Genomic DNA, 21,606 nt, shown 5'->3' with positions numbered 1-21,606 from the left:
CCTTCCAGCAGCTTCTGACTCCTAGTCAGGCGTTTCCGGTTGGGACCACTCACAGACCCTATATATACCTTCTGATTCTAGCAGAGGGTGCAGTTAATTTCATTCATTTGGAAGCTTGGCCAGGAGGAGTAAGGCACTGGAGAAAGCCTCTCTCTGTTCTGCTTTATTGGCTGCAGCCTTGGTGCTGTCTGCAGCAGTTCGTGGTGTGCTGGTTGTATGGTATGGAAGGTTCCCAGTAATCTCTATTCTTTCCCCCTTTTATTTGTTTATTTGTTTCCCCTTCTGCACTTTTAGTCACTCCTTTGTGTGTGATTGCTGTGTGTACGAGTTGTCGTTTTCCCCTGTCCGTGTCTGGTTGTGGGGTTTGTGTTTACGGTCCCTACTCACGCCTCGTGTGGAGGTGGGGGATGGGAGTTACATCAGAGCTAGGACAGGAGTCAGGGACACGCGTCTGCCTGTCTGTCTGAGCGATAAACAGGAAGTTGTTGTGGAGATCCAGGAAGTGCGAGGAGGGAGTTTGGTGTCCATGGCAACGGGTTTTTGAAAACGTGGTAGGTGAAGCAATTTGGGCCTTAAAAAAGTTGGTTGTAAGCCCCGGTTGGTGACCAAGAGACTTGTTGGTGAACAGAGCCAGTGACAGCATCTGAGGAGAGTGAAGGGAAACAGAAATTGCGAAGACAATACCACATCACTGTGTGATAAGCGATCCAGTTGTGCGGACCTGGGTCCAACTGAAAGAGCATTTGAGGAGAAGCTGAGGAGATGTTTCCCTCCCTGACAGAGCAAGTGATTGATGTCCAGTAAGGCCGTGAGTGACTGCGATAAGAGAGACGGCGTCCGGTGTCATCCCCATTGGAAGGATTCTGACAAGCCCTGGAAAGGAGTGATCCCCAGACTGCACCCTGAGGCTACAGAATTAAAGTGCTTGACAGGTGACTCTGGCATTGGCTGATAGCTGCCAAACTTTGTTTTTTTTTTGCAATAAGTACTTATTTTTGGCGCCAAAGTTTTATTTTTATTTTTCTGGACTTGCTGCAGCCCACGCGGAAACACACCGGTGTAAAGTTACATTGGAGTTTAATGATACCATAGGTTGTGAGATACCCGGGTATCCCTGTGATAAGTGTATAGTCATCATTAATTTAGTGTATTGTATTATTATCTGTGATAAGTTATACTCAGTGCGCCATCTCAGAGGTTCCATCAGACCACCCTCACCTAATTTACATAGTCTTTCCAGTTTGATAAGTTTAACGTGTAGGTAAATTTGTTCCGGGTCCCAAATGTGATTTACATATACTGGGATCTCTGAGATCGGTGCATTGATTTTCGGCTAGCGCTTAGTGTGTGAAAATTATTAATGGTAAGGTTTTTAAGGGGATTTTGAGCTTATTATATTCTACATTTCACCGTAATTTGATCCCCATTTCAGTAAAATACTGTTGTTCATTTCTGCCTCAGTCTCGGTCTGTGACTCACTGGATCTTAATAGGACCTCTGGTCATTACAGCTGTCATAAAGACTGTTGTACAATGTTATGCAATTGTTGTCTTGTTGTTTGTTTGTTTGTTATATTATTACAGCACACTGATGAAGGTCTGTTATGACCGAAACATCTGGTTGTTCAGTTTTTGCAATAAATCAACCACTTTATCACCATATCTAAGTGCCAAGTCTTATTTACATCTTTCACAGGAAGAGCATCATGTCTGACACAGGGGTCATCAGCTGACCCCTAGCTGTCTTGACAACCAATCGTCGCCCTGTGATGACATCATAGGCACACCGATAGGATCGGGGAATAGCGTGCTACCTGTCAGTGCATGTTAAACCCCGCTGTCAGAGATTGACAACGGGATTTAACTAGTTAACAGCTGTGGGCGGATCCCCGATCCACCTGCGGCTGTTAGAGGCAGATCTCGGCAGATCAAATCAGCCAACATGTGAAGGGAAAGATTAGGGTTCAGTCTGCAACCCTGTATCAAAGCAAAGGACATGAACAAGGACGTACCAATATGTCCAAGGTCATGAAGGGGTTAATTGTACTGTCAACAAAATTTGTATATATCAATAGTACAGGTGATAGAAGAAACATTAGAGTATATCTTATCAGAGACAATTCCACAGAGAGAAACACCAACCCACCCACTCACATCAGCATGTGCACAAATCCAGGATATAGGCAGGGATCCTCCACGAGGCTGGCAACGAGGTGCACGTCCAGCACAGCTTAGGGTACCTTCACACTTTAGCGATGCAGCAGCGATCCGACCAGCGATCTGACCTGGTCAGGATCGCTGCTGCATCACTACATGGTCGCTGGTGAGCTGTCAAACAGGCAGATCTCACCAACGACCAGTGACCAGCCCCCAGCCAGCAGCGACGTGCAAGCGACGCTGCGCTTGCACGGAGCCGGCGTCTGGAAGCTGCGGACACTGGTAACTAAGGTAAACATCGGGTATGGTTACCCGATGTTTACCTTAGTTACCAGCTCACACCGCTTAACTTAGCGTGTACAGGGAGCAGGAGCAGGCACTGGCAGCGTGAGAGCTGCGGAGGCTGGTAACGAAGGTAAATATCGGGTAACCACCTTGGTTACCCGATGTTTACCTTGGTTACAGCTGACCGCAGGCTGTCAGACGCCGGCTCCTGCTCCCTTCACATTCAGGATTGTTGCTCTCTCCCTGTCACACACAGCGATGTGTGCTTATCAGCGGGAGAGCAACAATAAAAAAACAAACCAGCACTGTGTGTAACGAGCAGCGATCTCACAGCAGGGGCCAGATCGCTGCTCAGTGTCACACACAGCGAGATCGCTAATGAGGTCACAAAAAACGTGACTCAGCAGCGATCTCAGTAGCGATCTCGCTGTGTGTGAAGTACCCCTTAGAGTTCAACAGTAGAGTCCAATTCAGATAAGGGACAGCACTCACCGAGATCCTGCAAATTCTTTATTGAGAAGAGGTGCAGTAAAGGTCGCAGGAGTAGAGCAGACAGCAGGCCCCCCTCACGGACGACGGCCGTTTCACGTATGGATACGCTTCCTCGGGTCCATGACTTCCCCGGTTGGACCTGAGGAAGCGTATCCATACGTATCCATACGCGAAACGGCCGTCGTCCGTGAGGGGGCCCGCTGTCTGCTCTACTCCTGCCGCTTTTACTGCACCTCTTCTCAATAAAGAATTTGCTGGACCTCAGTGAGTGCTGTCCCTTATCTGAATTGGACTATATCTTATCAGAGAAATCAGCTTTATTCCTTACTTACATAAGGAATTTATCATACATTTATCAGGACTGCTAGCTTCCTGAGGTGTCATGTGACACAGTCCATTATGTACTATGGAGAGGAGGAGCAGGGAGAGGAAACAGGCAGAAGGGAAAATAGAAAGATCAAATTTACTTCATCACAGAGCTGATTCACACTTAGCCAGCTCAGTCTTACTGTATTATTTACTCCATGTTGCTGCAGCTTGTCTTTACATGCTAAAAATTAAAGAAGAATAGGAATCCTTCTCTGTGTGCTGTGTTGGCTATGGGACAAGTAAGGATATTCCTCACAGCACAGCTTATTCTGAAGAGTTTCTTGAAAGTACAGGTATCCTTAAGCTAATTATGTTTTTAATTGAAAACTGTGTTATGTTTTTTATTTAAAGGGAATCTGTCAGGTGATTCACACTGCCAAAACTGAGGACAGCATGAATACCACCCTAGCTGCTTAATTTCAGCCAGGTATATTACACTTTGAAATGCTCCAATGGTACAGAGAAAATATACTATGAACATGCAGCCAGGGACCATGGCTGGAGACAAGACTGAAGGGTGCTTTACACGCAGCGACATCGCTAACGATATATCATCGTTGTCACGTTATTAGTGACGCACATCCGACGTCATTAGCGACATCGCAGCGTGTGACACCAAGGAGCAATGATCGCAAAAATGTCAAAAATCGTTGATTGTTGACACGCCGCTCTGTGAAGCCCCACGGGTGTTGTGTCGGTGTCGGTGCGTTACCTTCAGGGACTCCACGTTGCTGGATCTCCGTCACTGGTAGGAAATCTTCTGTTTTTGATCGTGACGCCACTCTCAGTATTGCGGCCAGTAGGGACCGCCACTGCAGGTTGAGGGTCGCCTGGGGCTGATGGTGTGTGCAGTTAGATGTAGTAGCCTCCTGAGAGTGAGGCAAGCCCCAGGGCCCTGTGTAGGTTTGTAGTACCACAAGTCGCAGAATGACCACACAGGCAGGATGTCTTTCAGGGTTTTTACTCACATTAGATGGCAGGGTGAGTAGCCCGGGCGTAGCTGAGATGAACCAGATGGGAACCAGGTGTCCTTCAGGCTGACTTTATGAGGGTGACTACTGACTCGCCTTCCTTAGCCCTTGGTGGTTTGGGGTGACCCCGACTTTGAGTCCCTATGGGGGTCACCCAGGGAAGATGCTCCAAGCCTCTCTCCCCTTCTTGTGTGCCGTGTGCTTGTTCCCCGGACCAGGCCACTCCAGCCTCTTGCCTCCTATGACCTATGGGCCCTCACTGCGGTTACGTGGCTGCGGCTTTTGTAGTGTTGTGGTGTGGGCTGTAAGAGCCCCACACCGGCAGGTTTAGCAGGGAAAGGTGAATCTATCCTCGCTTCGGGATCTGCCGCCCGGTTGGGCCTGGTGCTCTCTAGAAGTCTCCTTACTTCCCACTCCGTGCACTCTCTAGCTGAAGCTGGCTTTCAGGCAGCACTCCTAGTTGACCGTTCTCCCCCGTCTGTAGCCACTGCGCGGGCGCTGTTAGACAGCAACAGCCCCACAGGTCTGCTCCTCACTGAGCCCTCTGGAGTTCTGCTCTAACCGACTCACTGGTGGGTTTTTCCATCTCTCCTCTTTCTGCTGACATCTCCTCAGTCCGAGCTCCAAGCTCTAACTCACTCCTCCTATCTCTCTTTCCTTCCCCACTTGTGTCTGCCTACGCCACCTAGCAACCAGACTCTCCACCACACCCCTTGAGAGGAGATGGAGGCTCTACCCCCTCCACTATTCCAGTGAAGGTGAAGGCTTGCCCCCTCCTGGGATCCCCAGGGGTCCTCTCATGGGTACATGTGTGAGACCTGATCACTATGCGCCTGTGTTCCACACCCCAGTCAGCCTTCTGGATTACCTGTATTGTACTGTCCCCAGCATGGGTGCAGTACTCAGTGGTGCCTGACCAGGTCAGGGGCGCCACATTCCCCCTTAGTTATCACCAGCACGTCCTCGGGCTGCAAGACAACATTTTAAAATGCATAAAACATTAAAACATGTAAAACATTTAAAAGCACCAGGTATCAGACATCACCACCCTCCACCCACAAGTCCGTTAACCCACCCAAAACCCTCTCAGGAGGCAGGTCACCGGTCCTGTTGGTAACCAGGTCTGGGCCATCCGTTTCCCCAGACCTTTCCTCCAATCTTCCTCTCCCGTTGGCCGCGACTTCAGCCACTTCTGGCAGGATGTAGAGGCGGCTTTCATGGGCTGGTGGTTTCAGGGTATACCTGGCCTGGTGGATCCGCGCCGTCAGCCTCTTCTGGCAGGATGCAGAGGCGGACTCCACAGTTGGTGCTGACCAGGTACCCTCTTTGTGGTGGTGAGCCAAGGCCCCATAAACAGGCGTGCTCTCTGGTCGCAGGTGAGCCAAGGCCCTTTTCTACGGACGGGCCCCCCTGGTTGCAGACGAGCCAAGCCCCTAAACAGGCTGGCCCTGGTGGTGGTGCCACTGGTGTAACTATTTACACTGCGAGAGTTTGTGGCTATAGCAAGTTCATAGCCTTAAGTTTGTTTCTCACAATAGTTTTTGTGGGCGCATTTCTTAAACGTTGCAAAACAAAACTTTTCAAAACTGATCAAAACAGTAACTTCTCTTCTTACTTTCCTTTACTTTACTCCTCTTTTTCACTAGGGCGAGGGCACGTTGGGCACTGGCACCTGTGACTTTCCTGCTCTTTGTCTCTTTCTTCATCTGTGGTTGCCTCATCTATAGGTTCTGTGTCTTTCCTTTCTTGGTCTTCGACATGGTGCTACATCGAGCGCATACAATCCCCTTTCACCTTCATGCAGAGTGAACTGTACTGCTTCTCCAATTTTCAAATTTCTGCCTGAATGTCCTCTGGGCAGGTGGGCTTGAACATCTCTCCTGTTAACAAATATGCCCTCTTTTATTCCTTTCACTACAATGAAGCCGTATCCACTTTTCAGGTTGAAGTCCTCTACTATTCCTCTGTAAAGGGGTCCTCTAGCCTGGGCTTTGGACCTTCTTAGGCACCTTTTCTCCTCCAGATCTCTGGCTGTAACCTCTTTCTGTTCTGGGGACTGTGGTGTCGGAGGACGCTTTGATCTGCTGCGCCGTGTCTTGCGGGCTGGGTTCATGCCTGCAGGCTCCCAGGTGAGGTCTTTAGGCTGATCTTCGTCTGCTGACGGTGTCAAGTCTTCCTCCTCCCAGCGGGAATAGGGCAGCATCTCCGGCTCTGGGTAGGGGTCTGCTGCGGCTGGCGTCGGAGTCAGCCCTTCTGCTCCCTGGCCTCCTCTCCCCCTTAGTTCTTCCTGGCACTCCTCTGGTGGCAGGACTGGGGATGGACTTTCTTCTGCTGGCCCAGGCGGGGGACTCTCCGGCGCGGCTGCAGGGGTTGCCTGAATCTCCTCAGGGGTGCATGGGGGGCGCAGGTACAGATCCACCAACCACTGGGGAAACTTGGCTTCCATGTCAGCCCTCATCTGCCAGTATTCTTCCTCCAGCGTGGGCTTCCTATCAGAGACCTCCGTGGATTGGGGAGCGGTATCAGCTCTGGCCTTGCAGGCCGGGGTAAATGGTATGTCTCTTTTATCTTGGCGGGCCGCGCCCTGTATGGCGGCGGCCTGGTCTTGGCGGGCCGGGCAGGGCATCGCTGCGGCGGCCTGGTCTGTGCGGGCCGGGCAGGGCATCGCTGCGGCGGCCTGATCTGTGCGGGCCGGGCAGGGCATCGCTGCGGCGGCCTGATCTGTGTGGGCCGGGCAGGGCATCGCTGCGGCGGCCTGGTCTGTGCGGGCCGGGCAGGGCATCGCTGCGGTGGTCGGAGCTTGGCGGGCCGCACCCGGCGGGGCTGCGGCCTGGTTCAGCATATCACCTGCGGCGCGGACGAGCGTCGCTGCTGCGTTGGAGTCTTGGCGGGCTGGGTTCAGCAGGGTGGCAGCCTGGGTCAGCGTCACACCTGCAGCACGGATGAGCACTGCCGTGGTGGTCGGAGCCCTGCGGGACAGGCGGGGCATCGCTGCAGCGGCCTGGGCTTGGCGGGCTGCTTCTAGCGTGGCTGCGGCCTGGTCCAGCATCGCCGCGCCGGGCGCCTCTTCGGGGACCGCGGGCGTGGCTGCAGGGGTCGGGGCACTCGCGCTGGCCGGGGCATCACTTGACTCACCCACCGGTGGCAGCATCGGGGTCTGCGTCGTCGCCGCTCGGTCTGACATGCGTCGCGCGGCTCCCTCCTCGTAGGTCCGCACCGCCGCAGCCATCCCCAGGAACTCCGCGTACTCTTCTCTGACCTGCTCTATGACCCGGGTCTCCAGTCGATCACAGAACTGGGCCAGCTCCCGATACCACCAGGCAGCGGAGCCTGGTTCTGGGTTCCTGCTGTCAGACGCCATTCCTTCTGCGCCGTCTTCCGCACGATCTCCCAGCGGTGGCCTCGTCGCTGCCTCCTGTAGCAAGCTGTCCAGCTTCTGTTCTGCCTCTTTCAGCAGCTTCTCTCCCAGCAGCAGGCTTGTGGCTCCCTTTCTGTTCCGCCGTTTCTCGACGCTTCCACTCTCATAGCTGGCAAGCTCAGAACTCTGCAGGGGATCTCTGGGTAGCCACACCTCTTCGTGGGCGGTAACTTCTTCCAGCGCGGGCTGCTGTTGTTTTTCAGCGCGCTTTTCATGGTGGCAATATGGCGGCGCTTCCAATTTTTCAAGCGGACCGCCCAGGCACATGGTCACCTGTCTGAACAGGTCTAGTCCTTATCCTGTTCGTGACGCCAGAACCTGATCACTATGCGCCTGTGTTCCACACCCCAGTCAGCCTTCTGGATTACCTGTATTGTACTGTCCCCAGCATGGGTGCAGTACTCAGTGGTGCCTGACCAGGTCAGGGGCGCCACAGCTCCTTTTCATAATATCGTTGGTGGTACATGCCCCTGGTTGTTCGTCGTTCCTGCGGCATCACACATCGCTGTGTGTGACACCGCAGGAACGACAAACATCTCCTTACCTGCGTCTACTGGCAGGCAATGAGGAAGGAAGTAGGTGGGTGGCATGTTCCGGCCGCTCATCTCCGCCCCTCCTCTGCTATTGGGTGGCCGCTTAGTGACGCCACTGTGATATCGAATGAACCGCCCCCTTAGAAAGAAGGTCACAGCGACGTCGCTAGGCAGGTAAGTATGTGTGACGGGTGTTAGCGATGTTGTGCGCCATGGGCAGCAATTTGCCCGTGACGCACAACCGACGAGGGTGGGTACGCTCGCTAGCGATATCACAGTGTGTAAAGTGCCCTTAAGTCAGGTCTAATCCTGCACCAGCTGGCTCTTTAAGATGCTGCTAGAGGTAGTGATTAACAGGTCTGTTTATGTATCTGCAAGAGTGAGACCTGTCAATCAGATGAAGGAGCACAGGAACAGCCAGCAGGGGGCGAAGCCCCAGTCTAGTCTCTGGCTATGGTCCCTGGCCAGATCTTCAAAGTGTTTTAGAGAATAATATACTCGGGTGCAATCACGCTCCCTGCAGTTTGGGCATCAACAATCACCTAAGGAGAACCTTTCACCACCTATTTACATATGGCAGTAGAGGCATGGCAGCATGGGCACTTGTTCCCCTTTAAAAATGTTTTGTTTGTTTTTTTTATAGAGATCCATTTTTCCAGTCATGAGAAATCTACTATAATAATATTAATAATATATTTATTCATTTATATAGTACTATTAATTCCACAGCGCTTTACATACATACAGTATAAAAGATATATACAGATTAGACTAGACGTGCACTAAGAGAGTGTCTATTCACTTGTACTGCTACTTCCAAGCCAGATTTCCATGTAGCTTGTATACTAGATTTCTCATGAGTGACATGTTGGATGTAACTTTTGGGAGAGGGACAAACACCAATACAGCTAGTCCACTTCTTCAATATGTAGGTAGGCCCGATAGTCATCAGAAAGAAGAATAAACTAGGTCCAAAATTACATTAAATAATTTCTAAGCAATTACCTGTTGATATAAGTTCTCCCAAAAGTCTTGTGTCATGAGTCGGAAAAGAGAAAGGAAAGCCCATCCAAATGTATCAAAGCTGGTGTAACCATAATTGGGGTTTTTGCCAACCTTCAAACAAACAAAACCTTCCGGACATTTCCTGTGGACAGCAAAAAAATAGTCATATTAAGGATATTCTTGTGTATTGTATCTGATTTTCCACATATATAATATGAAAACCAACCTGTTCATGTATAGAAGACAAGACAGATAGATAGATAGATAGATAGATAGATAGATAGATAGATAGATAGATAGATAGATATGGATGGATAGATAGATGATAGATAGATATGGATAGATAGATAGATAGATAGATAGATAGAGGGATAGATAGATAGATAGATATGGATAGATAGATGATAGATAGATAGATAGATATGGATAGATAGATAGATATGGATAGATAGATGATAGATAGATAGATAGATAGATATAGATAGATGATAGATAGATAGATAGATAGATAGATATGGATAGATATGGATAGATGATAGATAGATAGATAGATGATAGATAGATAGATATGGATAGATATGGATAGATGATAGATAGATAGATAGATAGATAGATGATAGATAGATATGGATAGATATGGATAGATGATAGATAGATAGATATGGATAGATAGATAGATGATAGATAGATGATAGATAGATAGATATGAATAGATAGATGATAGATAGATAGATAGATGATAGATAGATAGATAGATATGAATAGATAGATGATAGATAGATAGATAGATGATAGATAGATAGATATGGATAGATGATAGATAGATAGATAGATATGGATAGATATGGATAGATAGATAGATAGATATGGATAGATATGGATAGATAGATAGATGATAGATAGATATGGATAGATAGATGATAGATAGATAGATAGATATGGATAGATGATAGATAGATAGATAGATAGATAGATAGAACAAAAAAAAAGAGAAGATTGGCAGCACTCCCTCTAATGTGAAAAGGTGAGTATCTGTTCATAATGCATAATATGACTAAGAGAAAAACAGTCGCACACTGTAATGGCAAACTAATATAAAAACATTTATAGGTGTTTGGCATATTAGAATGGCCATTGTAATACGTGCCCAGCAGCCACGCCACGGCAACCTCCCTTGCTGGGTCCTACTCTATACTGCATCTGTCTGGACTCCTAAAAACCTACATAAAGGATCAGCGAGTAACCTTGGAAGTTAAAAACACATGAGTCTATTGGGTAAGGTGGGGGATGGGGTGCAAGGCCCGTTACTCGTTGACCTTATATGTAGGTTTTTAGGAGCCCAGACAGATGCAGTATAGAACCAAAAAAGAAAGAAAACCGAACTAGAAGGTCACTTAATAGTATATCTTTATTAGTATAAAAAAATTGTATACATAAAAAACACAGGGCTGTTGACTGGAAAAAACGGCGTCAAAAACCTGCATATCATATAATAATAATGATCATAACAGTAGTGTAATAGGGCAAAGGATAGTGTAAGGGATTTCAGAGACAATGAATAAAAATAAATATAAATATAAATAGTGTAAATAAATAAATAAATAATTATGAACACAGCTAAGGTGTCAGGTGCTAAGGGTTGTGGCAACAGTTATGCCGCAGTAATGGAATATAATCAGCAGAAGATTCAGCTGATGCCACCCAACAAAATCGTCATACTTGAATTCCACAAATCACTAGACCGATGGCCTAAAGAACGCAGGTAAATGTAAAGGGAGGTCCCTCCTATTCTCTTATATGTTTGGCCATCTGCCTCCCTCTATACGCCCCTTCTATGACACGTTTTGGTTACCCACCCTTTAAAGGATATTATCTCACGTTGGCTTTCCACTATGTTATGTCACCCATATGTGATCCGCCCCTTCCAACATGTGTTTGGCTACCTGCCTTTCTCACCCGCCCCCTGTATGACATGCACGGTTTATTCCGCCCCCTATATGACACGCTCGGCGATTTCCCGCCCATTCTATGACGCACTTATCACATAATTTCCCCTGACTAATATTATGATGTTTGCACTAATGTTAATGTCTGTTCCCCCTTTCTATATATACTTAAACTCTATATACATGATTTCGCTGTGCTGCAATGTATGAAAATCCATTTGGTTAGCCCAATCTGTTATTCCCTGCCGTATTTCCACGCCCACCTCCTTGTTCCTGTCCAGTGATTTGATAATCCAGCTATGACGCTTTCTGACACCTTCCCCACGTGACCCCCTACGTGTACGACTAAGGACGCATGCGCACAGACTTTGCGCTTATTGGTCGCTTGTATACATTTAACCCCAGGCAATCCCCAATGACTCCACCCCCTGAGGAAGTCGCTACGAAACGTGCGCGCGTCGGGGCAGGCGTCGCATACCTGGAGGAGGCTGTGCTCTGTGGCCATAGGTGACTATATCGCTATCTAGTGCTTTACTTTGCCGATTCTGTCATTTTTATTGTGCCGATTCTGACACTCTTCTAATTTAACTTAACCTAAATTACATGTCTTTTCCCTACTGTCCGATACTATTTAGAGCCGTCTCCCCCCTCCTCCCTTTACATTTACCTGCGTTCTTTAGGCCATCGGTCTAGTGATTTGTGGAATTCAAGTATGACGATTTTGTTGGGTGGCATCAGCTGAATCTTCTGCTGATTATATTCCATTACTGCGGCATAACTGTTGCCACAACCCTTAGCACCTGACACCTTAGCTGTGTTCATAATTATTTATTTATTTATTTACACTATTTATATTCATATTTATTTTTATTCATTGTCTCTAAAATCCCGTACACTATCCTTTGCCCTATTACACTACTGTTATGATCATTATTATTATATGATATGCAGGTTTTTGACGCCGTTTTTTCCAGTCAACAGCCCTGTGTTTTTTATGTATACATTTTTTTATACTAATAAAGATATACTATTAAGTGACCTTCTAGTTCGGTTTTCTTTCTTTTTTGGTTCAGTATTTAATCCGAATGGTCCCATTGATCCTATATCCCCACATTCTGATAATACTATCATTGATCATATATTATTGACCTTATATTGAATATTTACTAGTAATCTAATGTGGTATGGATTTTATCCTTTAATTATTGGAGATGCAGTATAGAGTAGGACCCAGCAAGGGAGGTTGCTGTGATGTGGCAGCTGGGCAGGTATTACAATGGCCATTCTAATATGTCATATACCTCAAAATGTTTTTAGATTATTTGTTTATTCATTTGCCATTAGCGTGTGTGACTGTTTTTCTCTTAGTGATAGATAGATAGATAGATAGATAGATAGATAGATAGATACAGATAAATAAAGAGCAATGTTTCTGATCATATTAGTGCACAATAACAGCAAAGCATAAAATGTTAAAATACTGCAAATTTAAAAAAAAAGAAAACAAATTGAAAAAAATCATTCCATTTACATTGCATTCAGCCAACATGCACTCCAGAACTTAAATAAAATTACTGCTGAAGGACACATCTACACTGTATTCATGATCCAGGAAAATATGATTTGCTAGGAATGCTGTTGTCAGCCAAAGTAAAATTATGAATACAATGTAACAGTGAATATATTCGGTTTGGAGGGGGCCTGAATATCTCAACGCTCCATTATTTTTTTTAAAAAAAGACATTTTTGATTGAATGATAATACTTTGTTTCTAAATCATACATTGTCTACACCAATTCTTCTGAAAACATGCAGAGCCCTGACCCTAAAGCACGAGGGGATCCAAAATATCCTCTTGCGATCCGATTTTCAACAGTGTTTTGTTAGTAGCTCATTATTTTCATCAGTGTTTTATCAATGATCCTCTTGTATGCAAAAAAAAATTACAAAGCTTCTCTTGCTCATTGCAATGTTAAAAATGAGCCACAAACAGATGGCTCCTGTGTACCACCTGTGATTTTATAGGATGCAAAGACTTCTATTGGTGATTTTCTTTGTGGACACACAATCCACAAAATAACATGCACATGTGACTAGCCTCATATAGGTCAGGGGTGTCAAACTCATTTTCACCAAAGACCACATCAGCATTACGGTTGCTTTCAAAGGGCCACTTGTAACTGTAAGGGTCAGGGCTCATGCAGATCTCCATGAAACATGGTACGAGCATGGACGCGGCCAGTGGCTATAATACAGCTGTCCTTGGGTTGCATGGCTGTGCAAGTGCTGTCCTAGGTAGAAGGACTATAAGTGAGCTGTTTCTGGGTAGAAGAGCTATAAGAGAGCTGTGCCTAAGTAGTGCCGCTATACGAGAGCTGTCCTTGAGTAGTAGGGTTTGAAGAGAGTTTTCACTGGGTAGTAGGGCTATAAAACGTTATCCCTGGGTAAAAGGGCTAAAAGAACTGTCCCTGGGTAGTAGAGTAGGGCTAAGAGCGCTTTTCTTAGGCAGTAAGGGGTACTTTGCACGCTGCGATATTGCTAGCATCGGCTAGCGATGCCGAGCGCGATAGTACCCGCCCCCGTCGCAGATGCGATATCTTGTGATAGCTGCTGTAGCGAACATTATCGCTGCCGTAGCGAACATTATCGCTACGGCAGCTTCACACGCACTTACCTGCCCAGCGACGTCGCTCTGGCCGCCGACCCGCCTCCTTCCTAAGGGGGCGGTTTGTGCGGCGTTCATAGTGACGTCACACGGCACGCGGCCAATAGAAGTGGAGGGGTGGAGATGAGCAGGACGTAACATCCCGCCCACCTCCTTCCTTCCGCATAGCCGGTGGAGGCAGGTAAGGAGATGTTCCTCGCTCCTGAAGCTTCACACACAGCGATGTGTGCTGCTGCAGGAACGAGGAACAACATCGTATCTCCTATTGGTGCGACATTATGAAAATGTCCGACACTACACAGATCACTGATTTACGACACTTTTGCGATCGTTTATCGGCGCATCTAGGCTTTACACGTTGCGACGTCGTTACCGGCGCCGGATGTGCGTCACCTTCGATTTGACCCCGACGATATCGCAGTAGCGATGTCGCAACATGCAAAGTACCCCTAAGGCTAAGAGAGCTATCAATGGGTATTAGGGCTAAAAGAGTTATCCCTGGGAAGTCGGGCTAAGAGCAGTCCCTGCTTTGTAGGGCTAATAGTGCTGTGTCTAATTAGCAGTGCTAAGGGCGCTATCCCTTCTTAGTAGGTCAAAGAGCGCTGTTCCTGCTTTATAAGGTTAATGGTGCTGTCCCTGGGTTGTAGAGCTAACGGTTCTGGCCCTGGGTTTATAGAAAATAGCATTTCAGCTCACCTGACAAAGTGCACAGTACAGAGCAGCTCAATGGACAATCCAAAAGTAGAAATAATACCAGCACAAATCCGTAAAAACATTTTTTTCAATTTTATTCAATGCAAAAATGCATAAAAACAAGAAAGGTACGTGGATTAAAAATAAAACACGAATACAATTCAGATACAGGTAACGCGTTTTTAGCCCAGAGTGGCCTTTAATCTCAACGTTGGTTAAGATTGAGGGCCACAAACGCGTTACTTGTACCTGTCTTGTATCAGTATTTGCAGGGCTAATTACGCAGTCTTTGGGTTGTAGGGCTAAGAACGCAGTCTTTGGGTTGTAGGGCTAAGAACGCGGTCTTTGGGTTGTAGGGCTAAGAACGCAGTCTTTGGGTTGTAGGGCTAAGAACGCAGTCTTTGGGTTGTAGGGATAACAACGCAGTCTTTGGGTTTTAGGGATAACAACGCAGTCTTTGGGTTATAGGGATAACAACGCAGTCTTTGGGTTGTAGGGATAACAACGCAGTCTTTGGGTTGTAGGGCTAAGAACACGGTCTTTGGGTTGTAGGGATAAGAACATAGTCTTTGGGTTGTAGGGAGAACGCAGTCTTTGGGTTGTAGGAATAACAACGCAGTCTTTGGGTTGTAGGAATAACAACGCAGTCTTTGGGTTGTAGGGATAACAACGCAGTCTTTGGGTTGTAAGGCTAAGAACGCAGTCTTTGGGTTGTAGGCTATGGGCGCTGCCCCTGGACCCTCGATAGGCTGCTCCCAATGCTAAGTATCGGCAGCATCTCCCTTTGCTTTTGCTGGATCCTATGCTAAGTACTGGTTGCCTCTGCGCTGATTTCAAGATTTACATCTGGAATCTGTGCTTATGACACTCCTTTTAAGTGCTCTTTTAAGTGTTTGCTGGTTGTGTCCCCTCAATTTCAAAGATGGCACCCGCTTCTTGTGTTAGCGCTGCCCCCTCTACTAAGAGCTGGCTGCGTCTGCTTAAATTCAAAGATGGCACCAGCTCCCTTTTGCTGGCTCTACCTCTCTGTTAAGCGCTGGCTGTGTTGACGTAAAACGCATCCAGTACGTGGTAGAGGGGGTGGCACCAGCACCGGAGGAGGGTGTTATCTTGGATATTGACACCTCCGCATGGCTCTTTACTTAGTAAAATATGAATCTCAAAAAGTGGGGGACAAAGCGACAATAGACAACTATAGTAAAGGTAAAAGAATACAAATAATAGGCAGAACAGGATATTATATTAAAATATAGGACCATCCAGAATAAGGAAATATGATTTCAGTCATAACATTATGATTTTTCCTTATCCTTGATGCTCCCATATTTTAATATAATATTCTGTCCTGCCTTCTCATAAGAATACCCTGTCTGTCACTGAATTATGCATATTTAAACTTATTTGAGGAAATCATTTTTTATCCTATTTAAATAAAAATATTCTTTCAACTTTACTATAGTTTCATTCAACCATACAAAAACTTGGGCCAGTCACATCCGCAAGTGGCTAGGTGTGCATTTCCGTGTGTGTGTAAATTGGACCAGACTAATGCATGCTGCAGTTTTTTTATGGGTCCATGTGACAACATTTGGTGTGCACAGGTAAAATGGTTATTGTTAGATCAGTGTGCTGTTTAGATGGGAGTTTTTTCACATTAATCTATCCCATTTTTTGGATGAGACTCACCCACCCAAATCTTTGGGTGAACAAAAATAAAACAGATCCCATCAGTACTGCGTCCGTTTTTTAAAGAGGTGGTTCATCACTCTGCAATAATGGCCAAATCTCTGTAAAACTGATAGGGAAAGCTTTTTCTAAATACACTGTTCAGTCAATTCTGCCTCTGAGTGGGGCTATTTCAGTTCAGTCATCCCCATGAAGTGACCCCTGGGCTCCGTAACCTCTGAGATCCAGTGATGTCACATCAACTCCAGTTGACCCGATATCACTGAGGCGGCTTCAGTCTTCCTGACTGAGTGATTGGGCTATGGGCGGTGTTTCACCGCTCATCACAGCCCAGCGTCACAGCCAAGCATCGCTCCTGCTTGTGACACTGTGCAGTGAAGGAGAGCACGCACGACGCTGCGCTGTGATGCACTGCCGTGATGATCAGTGAAACGCCGATAACGTCCCAGTCACTCAGCGAAACTGGGGCCGGCTGCGGTGATGTCAGGTCAACTGGAAGTTGACGTGACATCACCGGATCTCAAAAGTCACGGAGCCCCGGGAGTCACTTCATGGGGATGAGCAGACCGCAATAGCGCAACTCAGACAGAATTGACTTAACAAGGTATGTAGTAAAAGCCTTCCCTATCAGTTTTATGAGTACAGGGATGCAGCCACTATTGCAGAGTAGAGAACCACCCCTTTAAGGATACATTGCAATTATTAACATACAAAATTGTATTTGGTCTTGTATATTTTTAACTGTTGTGTTGATGTATAAAAAGGGATGCCAATCGGATGACATACCGGGCATACAGGTGACACATGGATGTCATACGGATGGAATACAGATGACAAAATAAATGAAAACCATCATTTTTTTCTGGCTGAAAAAAGGATAACGGTGTCTGAACCCGGCCTAGATGTGACCTGATATACATTTCTAAAGTATATTATAGCACTTACAGAAAACATTCTACTAGTCATAGATACATAGCAGCAGTTTTTATCATTAGGGATCCAGGTGCTAACAGCCCATTGATCGTTAAAATGAAGAAGCAGAAGAGCTCAGCTGAGAAATATTCTCCTCTGAGACTGACGAGAAGCGCAACAAAGAGTCTTTGGAGGCCTCCGCAGTCTTCGGGGATAGCGGTGCTCAGCGCAGCATTTCTGCTCCTTCGTTTTAGCGATCAATGTTGGTTTCACCATATGGACCTCTGACATTAAAAACTTCTGACTTGTCTCTATAACACTTCAAAAGTTTTCCAGAAGGGATTCTCCAAATAGTCTGAAATGTGTAATTGTTAATTATATGCTCAATTCTGACTATAACTCTCGGGAAATTCGATTTATACTGATAGTTTCTTACTTCTGATAATGATTTTTATATATGTGTATGTAGGATTGCTAGAGATTAAACAACCCTGAACCATTTGTTTCCACCTTAAATAGTCACATATTTAATCCATGGAGAGAGTGATTCATTATGGTTGAGAATCAAAAGATGGAACTGGCAAGAAATCAAGGCTATAATACAATTAAGGATACAATACATTACACAAGGAGCTTTGTGCGATGTGTAGGATAACCAAGGCAATAAAATCTGCAGTTGATAATTGGCATAAATCACACTGGGCATTCAATATTCATATCAATTCCAATGTAAATACACTGTAACATTGTCTAAGTCTATAGGGAATTTACACTGTCCAATTATTGGGAATGTTTCTGATAATTAGCCAATGTAAACAGGCTGCTAATCACTATTTAGGGGTAAAAACTATCAGTCAAAAGGTGAAAAGATTTTTAAGCTTGCTTAAAGGGAATCTGACAGGTCGGATAACACTATTAAAGGGAATCCATCAGCTGGTTGTTGCTACCTCATCTGAAAGCAGCATGATGTAAGTAAAGTGTCGCTGAATCCAACTGTGTGTTCCTTAGATTACTGGGTGCAGCTGTTCTGACAAAGAGTTTTTAGATTTAGCAATGCAGCAGATCTGGGAAAGCTAACCCAGCCCACACCAGGCTCTCTGTATACAAGGTCTATAGACAGTGGGCTGCTTATCACTAGAGGGGGATCTGATGTATTCCAAGGAATGATAAGCTCCTTGTGCTAAAATAGTCATTGCAAGTTCACAACAGAACAGAGCCTGATAAGAGAGACATCACTTGGTCTCCAAAACGAAGCATTTCGGTGCGAAACGCGCGTCGATTGAGGCGGAACCCTGCGATTGTATATACTTACTTTAGGTGATGTACTTTGTACGCATGGGGTTTTAATATATGGTATTAGCTTTTGGTCAATGAGCACATGTCTCTTCAATATATGTATCCAAGGGGATAGTTTGATTTTGGACATCCTCTTAACATAAAGATCTGCTTTGCAATATTAATATTTTTTTCATATATAAATTGAGTATATTCACTATAATTATACATACTATGTGTTGTATATATTGACATCTGTTTTTATATATATATATATATATATATATATATATATATATATATATATACATATACACACACACATATATATATATATATATATATATATATACCATATATGTATACTCCCCTTATGTACTTACATGATCTAAATTATTTTTTACCTAAGTGTTATATGTCAGGTGCCCGCTTTTTTTTTTTTTTTGTTTGTTATATACTATGTGACTGAGGTCTCTTCCCTATTTGTTTATACTTTAATGATTTAAGAATAAAATTTAATATTTTATGATTTGGGCTTGCATTTTTTCCTTTTTTGGGGTTGGTCTGGCTTTTCATTAATGCATTAAGCCTCTATATATATATTGTTTAGTCATTGGTGTATTTAAGCATTAAGAGGGTGCGAGACAGCAGTACTGAATCTGTGGCACAGGAGAAATGTAACTTTAATTCTCGCAGGATCGCCAGCTGTCAATCATACAGGTGTGCCAGCTAAGCAGTGCTCACTAAACTGTCAGCGGCAGCTGTAAGCCCATCAAGGCATTTTTAACTCCCAGTTAGTCCACCAAAGCATGCATGAAAAGCCGGCTGTCAGTCAAGGTGCTTAGAGCTCTGTCTAATATTACAGCTGGAACCCCTGTATGATTGAAAGCCAGCGGCTTCCAGGAGAAATAATGTTCATTTTCTCCCAGTTGCTGCACTTTCAGTACAGCAGTTGGGCACCTTCATAGTGCTATTAATGTGCATATTAACCCTATATCTGCAGAATAATAGCATTATATGCAACCTGACTCTTATTAAAGTCATCATCCTCAGCAGCACATTGTTCTTTGTAAACAAGATATGTGCTATCGAGAACAATGATAGGCTATGCACACAGAGCGATCATATTAACAATCATTCTGTGTGCATGGCAGTGCGGTCAGTTGATCTAAACAGGTGATTAAATTATGTCATTTCATGGCCACCATGGTAAACACTCTCTCAGACAAGTTGGTTATTCTCTAACAACCAATGACCTTCATTTTATATTTGGTTCTTAGTGGTAGATCAATAAAATCTGGACTTCTGATTGGCTGGTATGGCTGAGTTCCCTGAGAACGTTGATTTTTCCTCTTTCCTCTATTGTAATATTAATGATTTATTGTAGGTGGTAGGCTTTTACTTTAGAAATCAATCCATGCTGTAGCAAAACCTCTTAAAGAAGGCAACAAAAAATAATGGTATCGTCATAATGTTTTGTCAAACTGCTGCAAAACCTCTTTGACAAGAAGAGGAGGCTTCATGTCGATGGCTGAAATGGCATTGTCTTAATTTTTATGCCTCAAAGAAGTTCTGCAGGTCGGGGAAATAATAATAGATACTTCAGATGCTGCAGAACTCCTCCAGATAAAAGTATTGTAGTGCGCCTGCGCAGGACCTCAATGCCAGCTAGTGTGGATGACGTAGGACGCGTCATGCACCGCGGCTTCCGAAGAAGGAGGACTAAGATGGCTGAAAGAGTAGGCACCGGTCCCAGAGAACAGCACCACCCAATTGACCAGTTTGCATCGCACCAAATACCTAGGTGAGTATTATAAAGTGTTTTTTATGTTCTACAGAGCAGCCTGGGTTCTTATATGCAGCATATTATAATGCTGTATATAAGAGCCCACTAGTGGTGGCCGCAGCTTAAAGAGCCTAAATCTGGTGACAGGTTCCCTTTAACCTAAATGCATTTTTTTCCTGAATCTGGCATTGTTCTATTTTAGTTCCGGTGCTCCTCCATGACAGATATACAGTATATAGCCCCTTCCTCCCTCTATAAATAGACAACGAGACGCCTATAAAGGAGAGGTGAGAATCATGACCAGTTTAAAAGCTAAATAGATTGGACTTACATTCAGGGAACATGGGGCCATATCTCAGGAATGGAAGGTACATGAGTTTGCCAACTCCAGTTCTCAAAAGCCACCAACAGATCATGTTTTTGGGATTTCCTTAGTATTTCACCGGTGGTAATTTAAGGAAATCCTTTAAGCTTGATCTGTTGGTGGCTCTTCTAGTTGGGGTACATTGATCTATATAATATATGGCCAGAAGAATAAAATCTGATCAGTTAAGGTATGCAGTCTACGTGTATCACCTGCTGTATTTGATTCTATCCTCTATCTTGTTTTATAGATTTTGATTCTTGGCACTTTTATAGTGATCTATTGCCAAAACTCATCGCTGATCATCAACCAGAGAAACCTACAACTGTTCCCAGTGGGTACGCAGAGAGATTTTTAGCCTCAAAGGTTAAAGTCGTCAGTACGAAATACTGAGTTAATCAGCAGGTTCTGTATTATGTATTAAATACCCTTCAGAAGGATAACGCAAGGTAAAATGGCATTCATCTGTCAGAACGCCTTCTCTATGTATCATTTTATATCAATATAATTGTTAAATGAGACATGATTAATGAATATTATTTATTATACTGATAAGGATAACCTGACACTTCAATATTTGGGGAATTAATCGATATTTTTCATATAATCATCCAAATCTTTTCTTATAGTTACTAGTATCACATTTTTACTAGATATGGTCACATACAGCAGTATCTCTACTACAAAGAAGATTTCCACTTCAAAGGGGTTTTCCTAAAAATCATATTTAAAAGTTTTAACTTTACAGCCATTTATTTTCGGACCACAGTGAATGCAAATTGTGGTTTGACACCCAAAATTTAGTGATCATGGAGTCCAAGCAGTGGAGTCATCATCAATCGATTTTGCATCTATATCTGAAGTTCTTGAGTGCTTGTTACTCGAATTGAGCAGATGCAAACGATCGGAACCACTTGATTCGAGTAACGAATATAATGGAAGTCTATTGGGAACCCAAACATTTTTACGGCAGACCCACTAAGAGATTTTTGGGCCCAGAAAATAGCTCAAATGGATGGAAACAGCGCTCAAAGAGGATGTCAGGATGCA

The 21,606-nt window shown here is 44.9% G+C and overlaps 1 protein-coding gene across 4 annotated transcripts in view; it reads right to left on the bottom strand.

The window, feature by feature from the left end:
- Nucleotides 1–21,606, bottom strand: part of LOC142243464 (sodium channel protein type 5 subunit alpha-like) — a 587,685-nt gene that overhangs the window by 285,226 nt on the left and 280,853 nt on the right. For all 4 annotated transcript variants that reach the window (XM_075315409.1, XM_075315410.1, XM_075315408.1 and 1 more), the window contains exon 9: nucleotides 9,230–9,371. In XM_075315409.1, the coding sequence (XP_075171524.1) occupies nucleotides 9,230–9,371 (142 nt within the window). The remainder of the gene's footprint in view (nucleotides 1–9,229; nucleotides 9,372–21,606) is intronic.

Source organism: Anomaloglossus baeobatrachus, chromosome 6 (genome assembly GCF_048569485.1).
Source record: "Anomaloglossus baeobatrachus isolate aAnoBae1 chromosome 6, aAnoBae1.hap1, whole genome shotgun sequence".
NCBI lineage: Eukaryota > Metazoa > Chordata > Amphibia > Anura > Aromobatidae > Anomaloglossus > Anomaloglossus baeobatrachus.
This window is presented reverse-complemented; position numbering and strand designations above follow the sequence as displayed.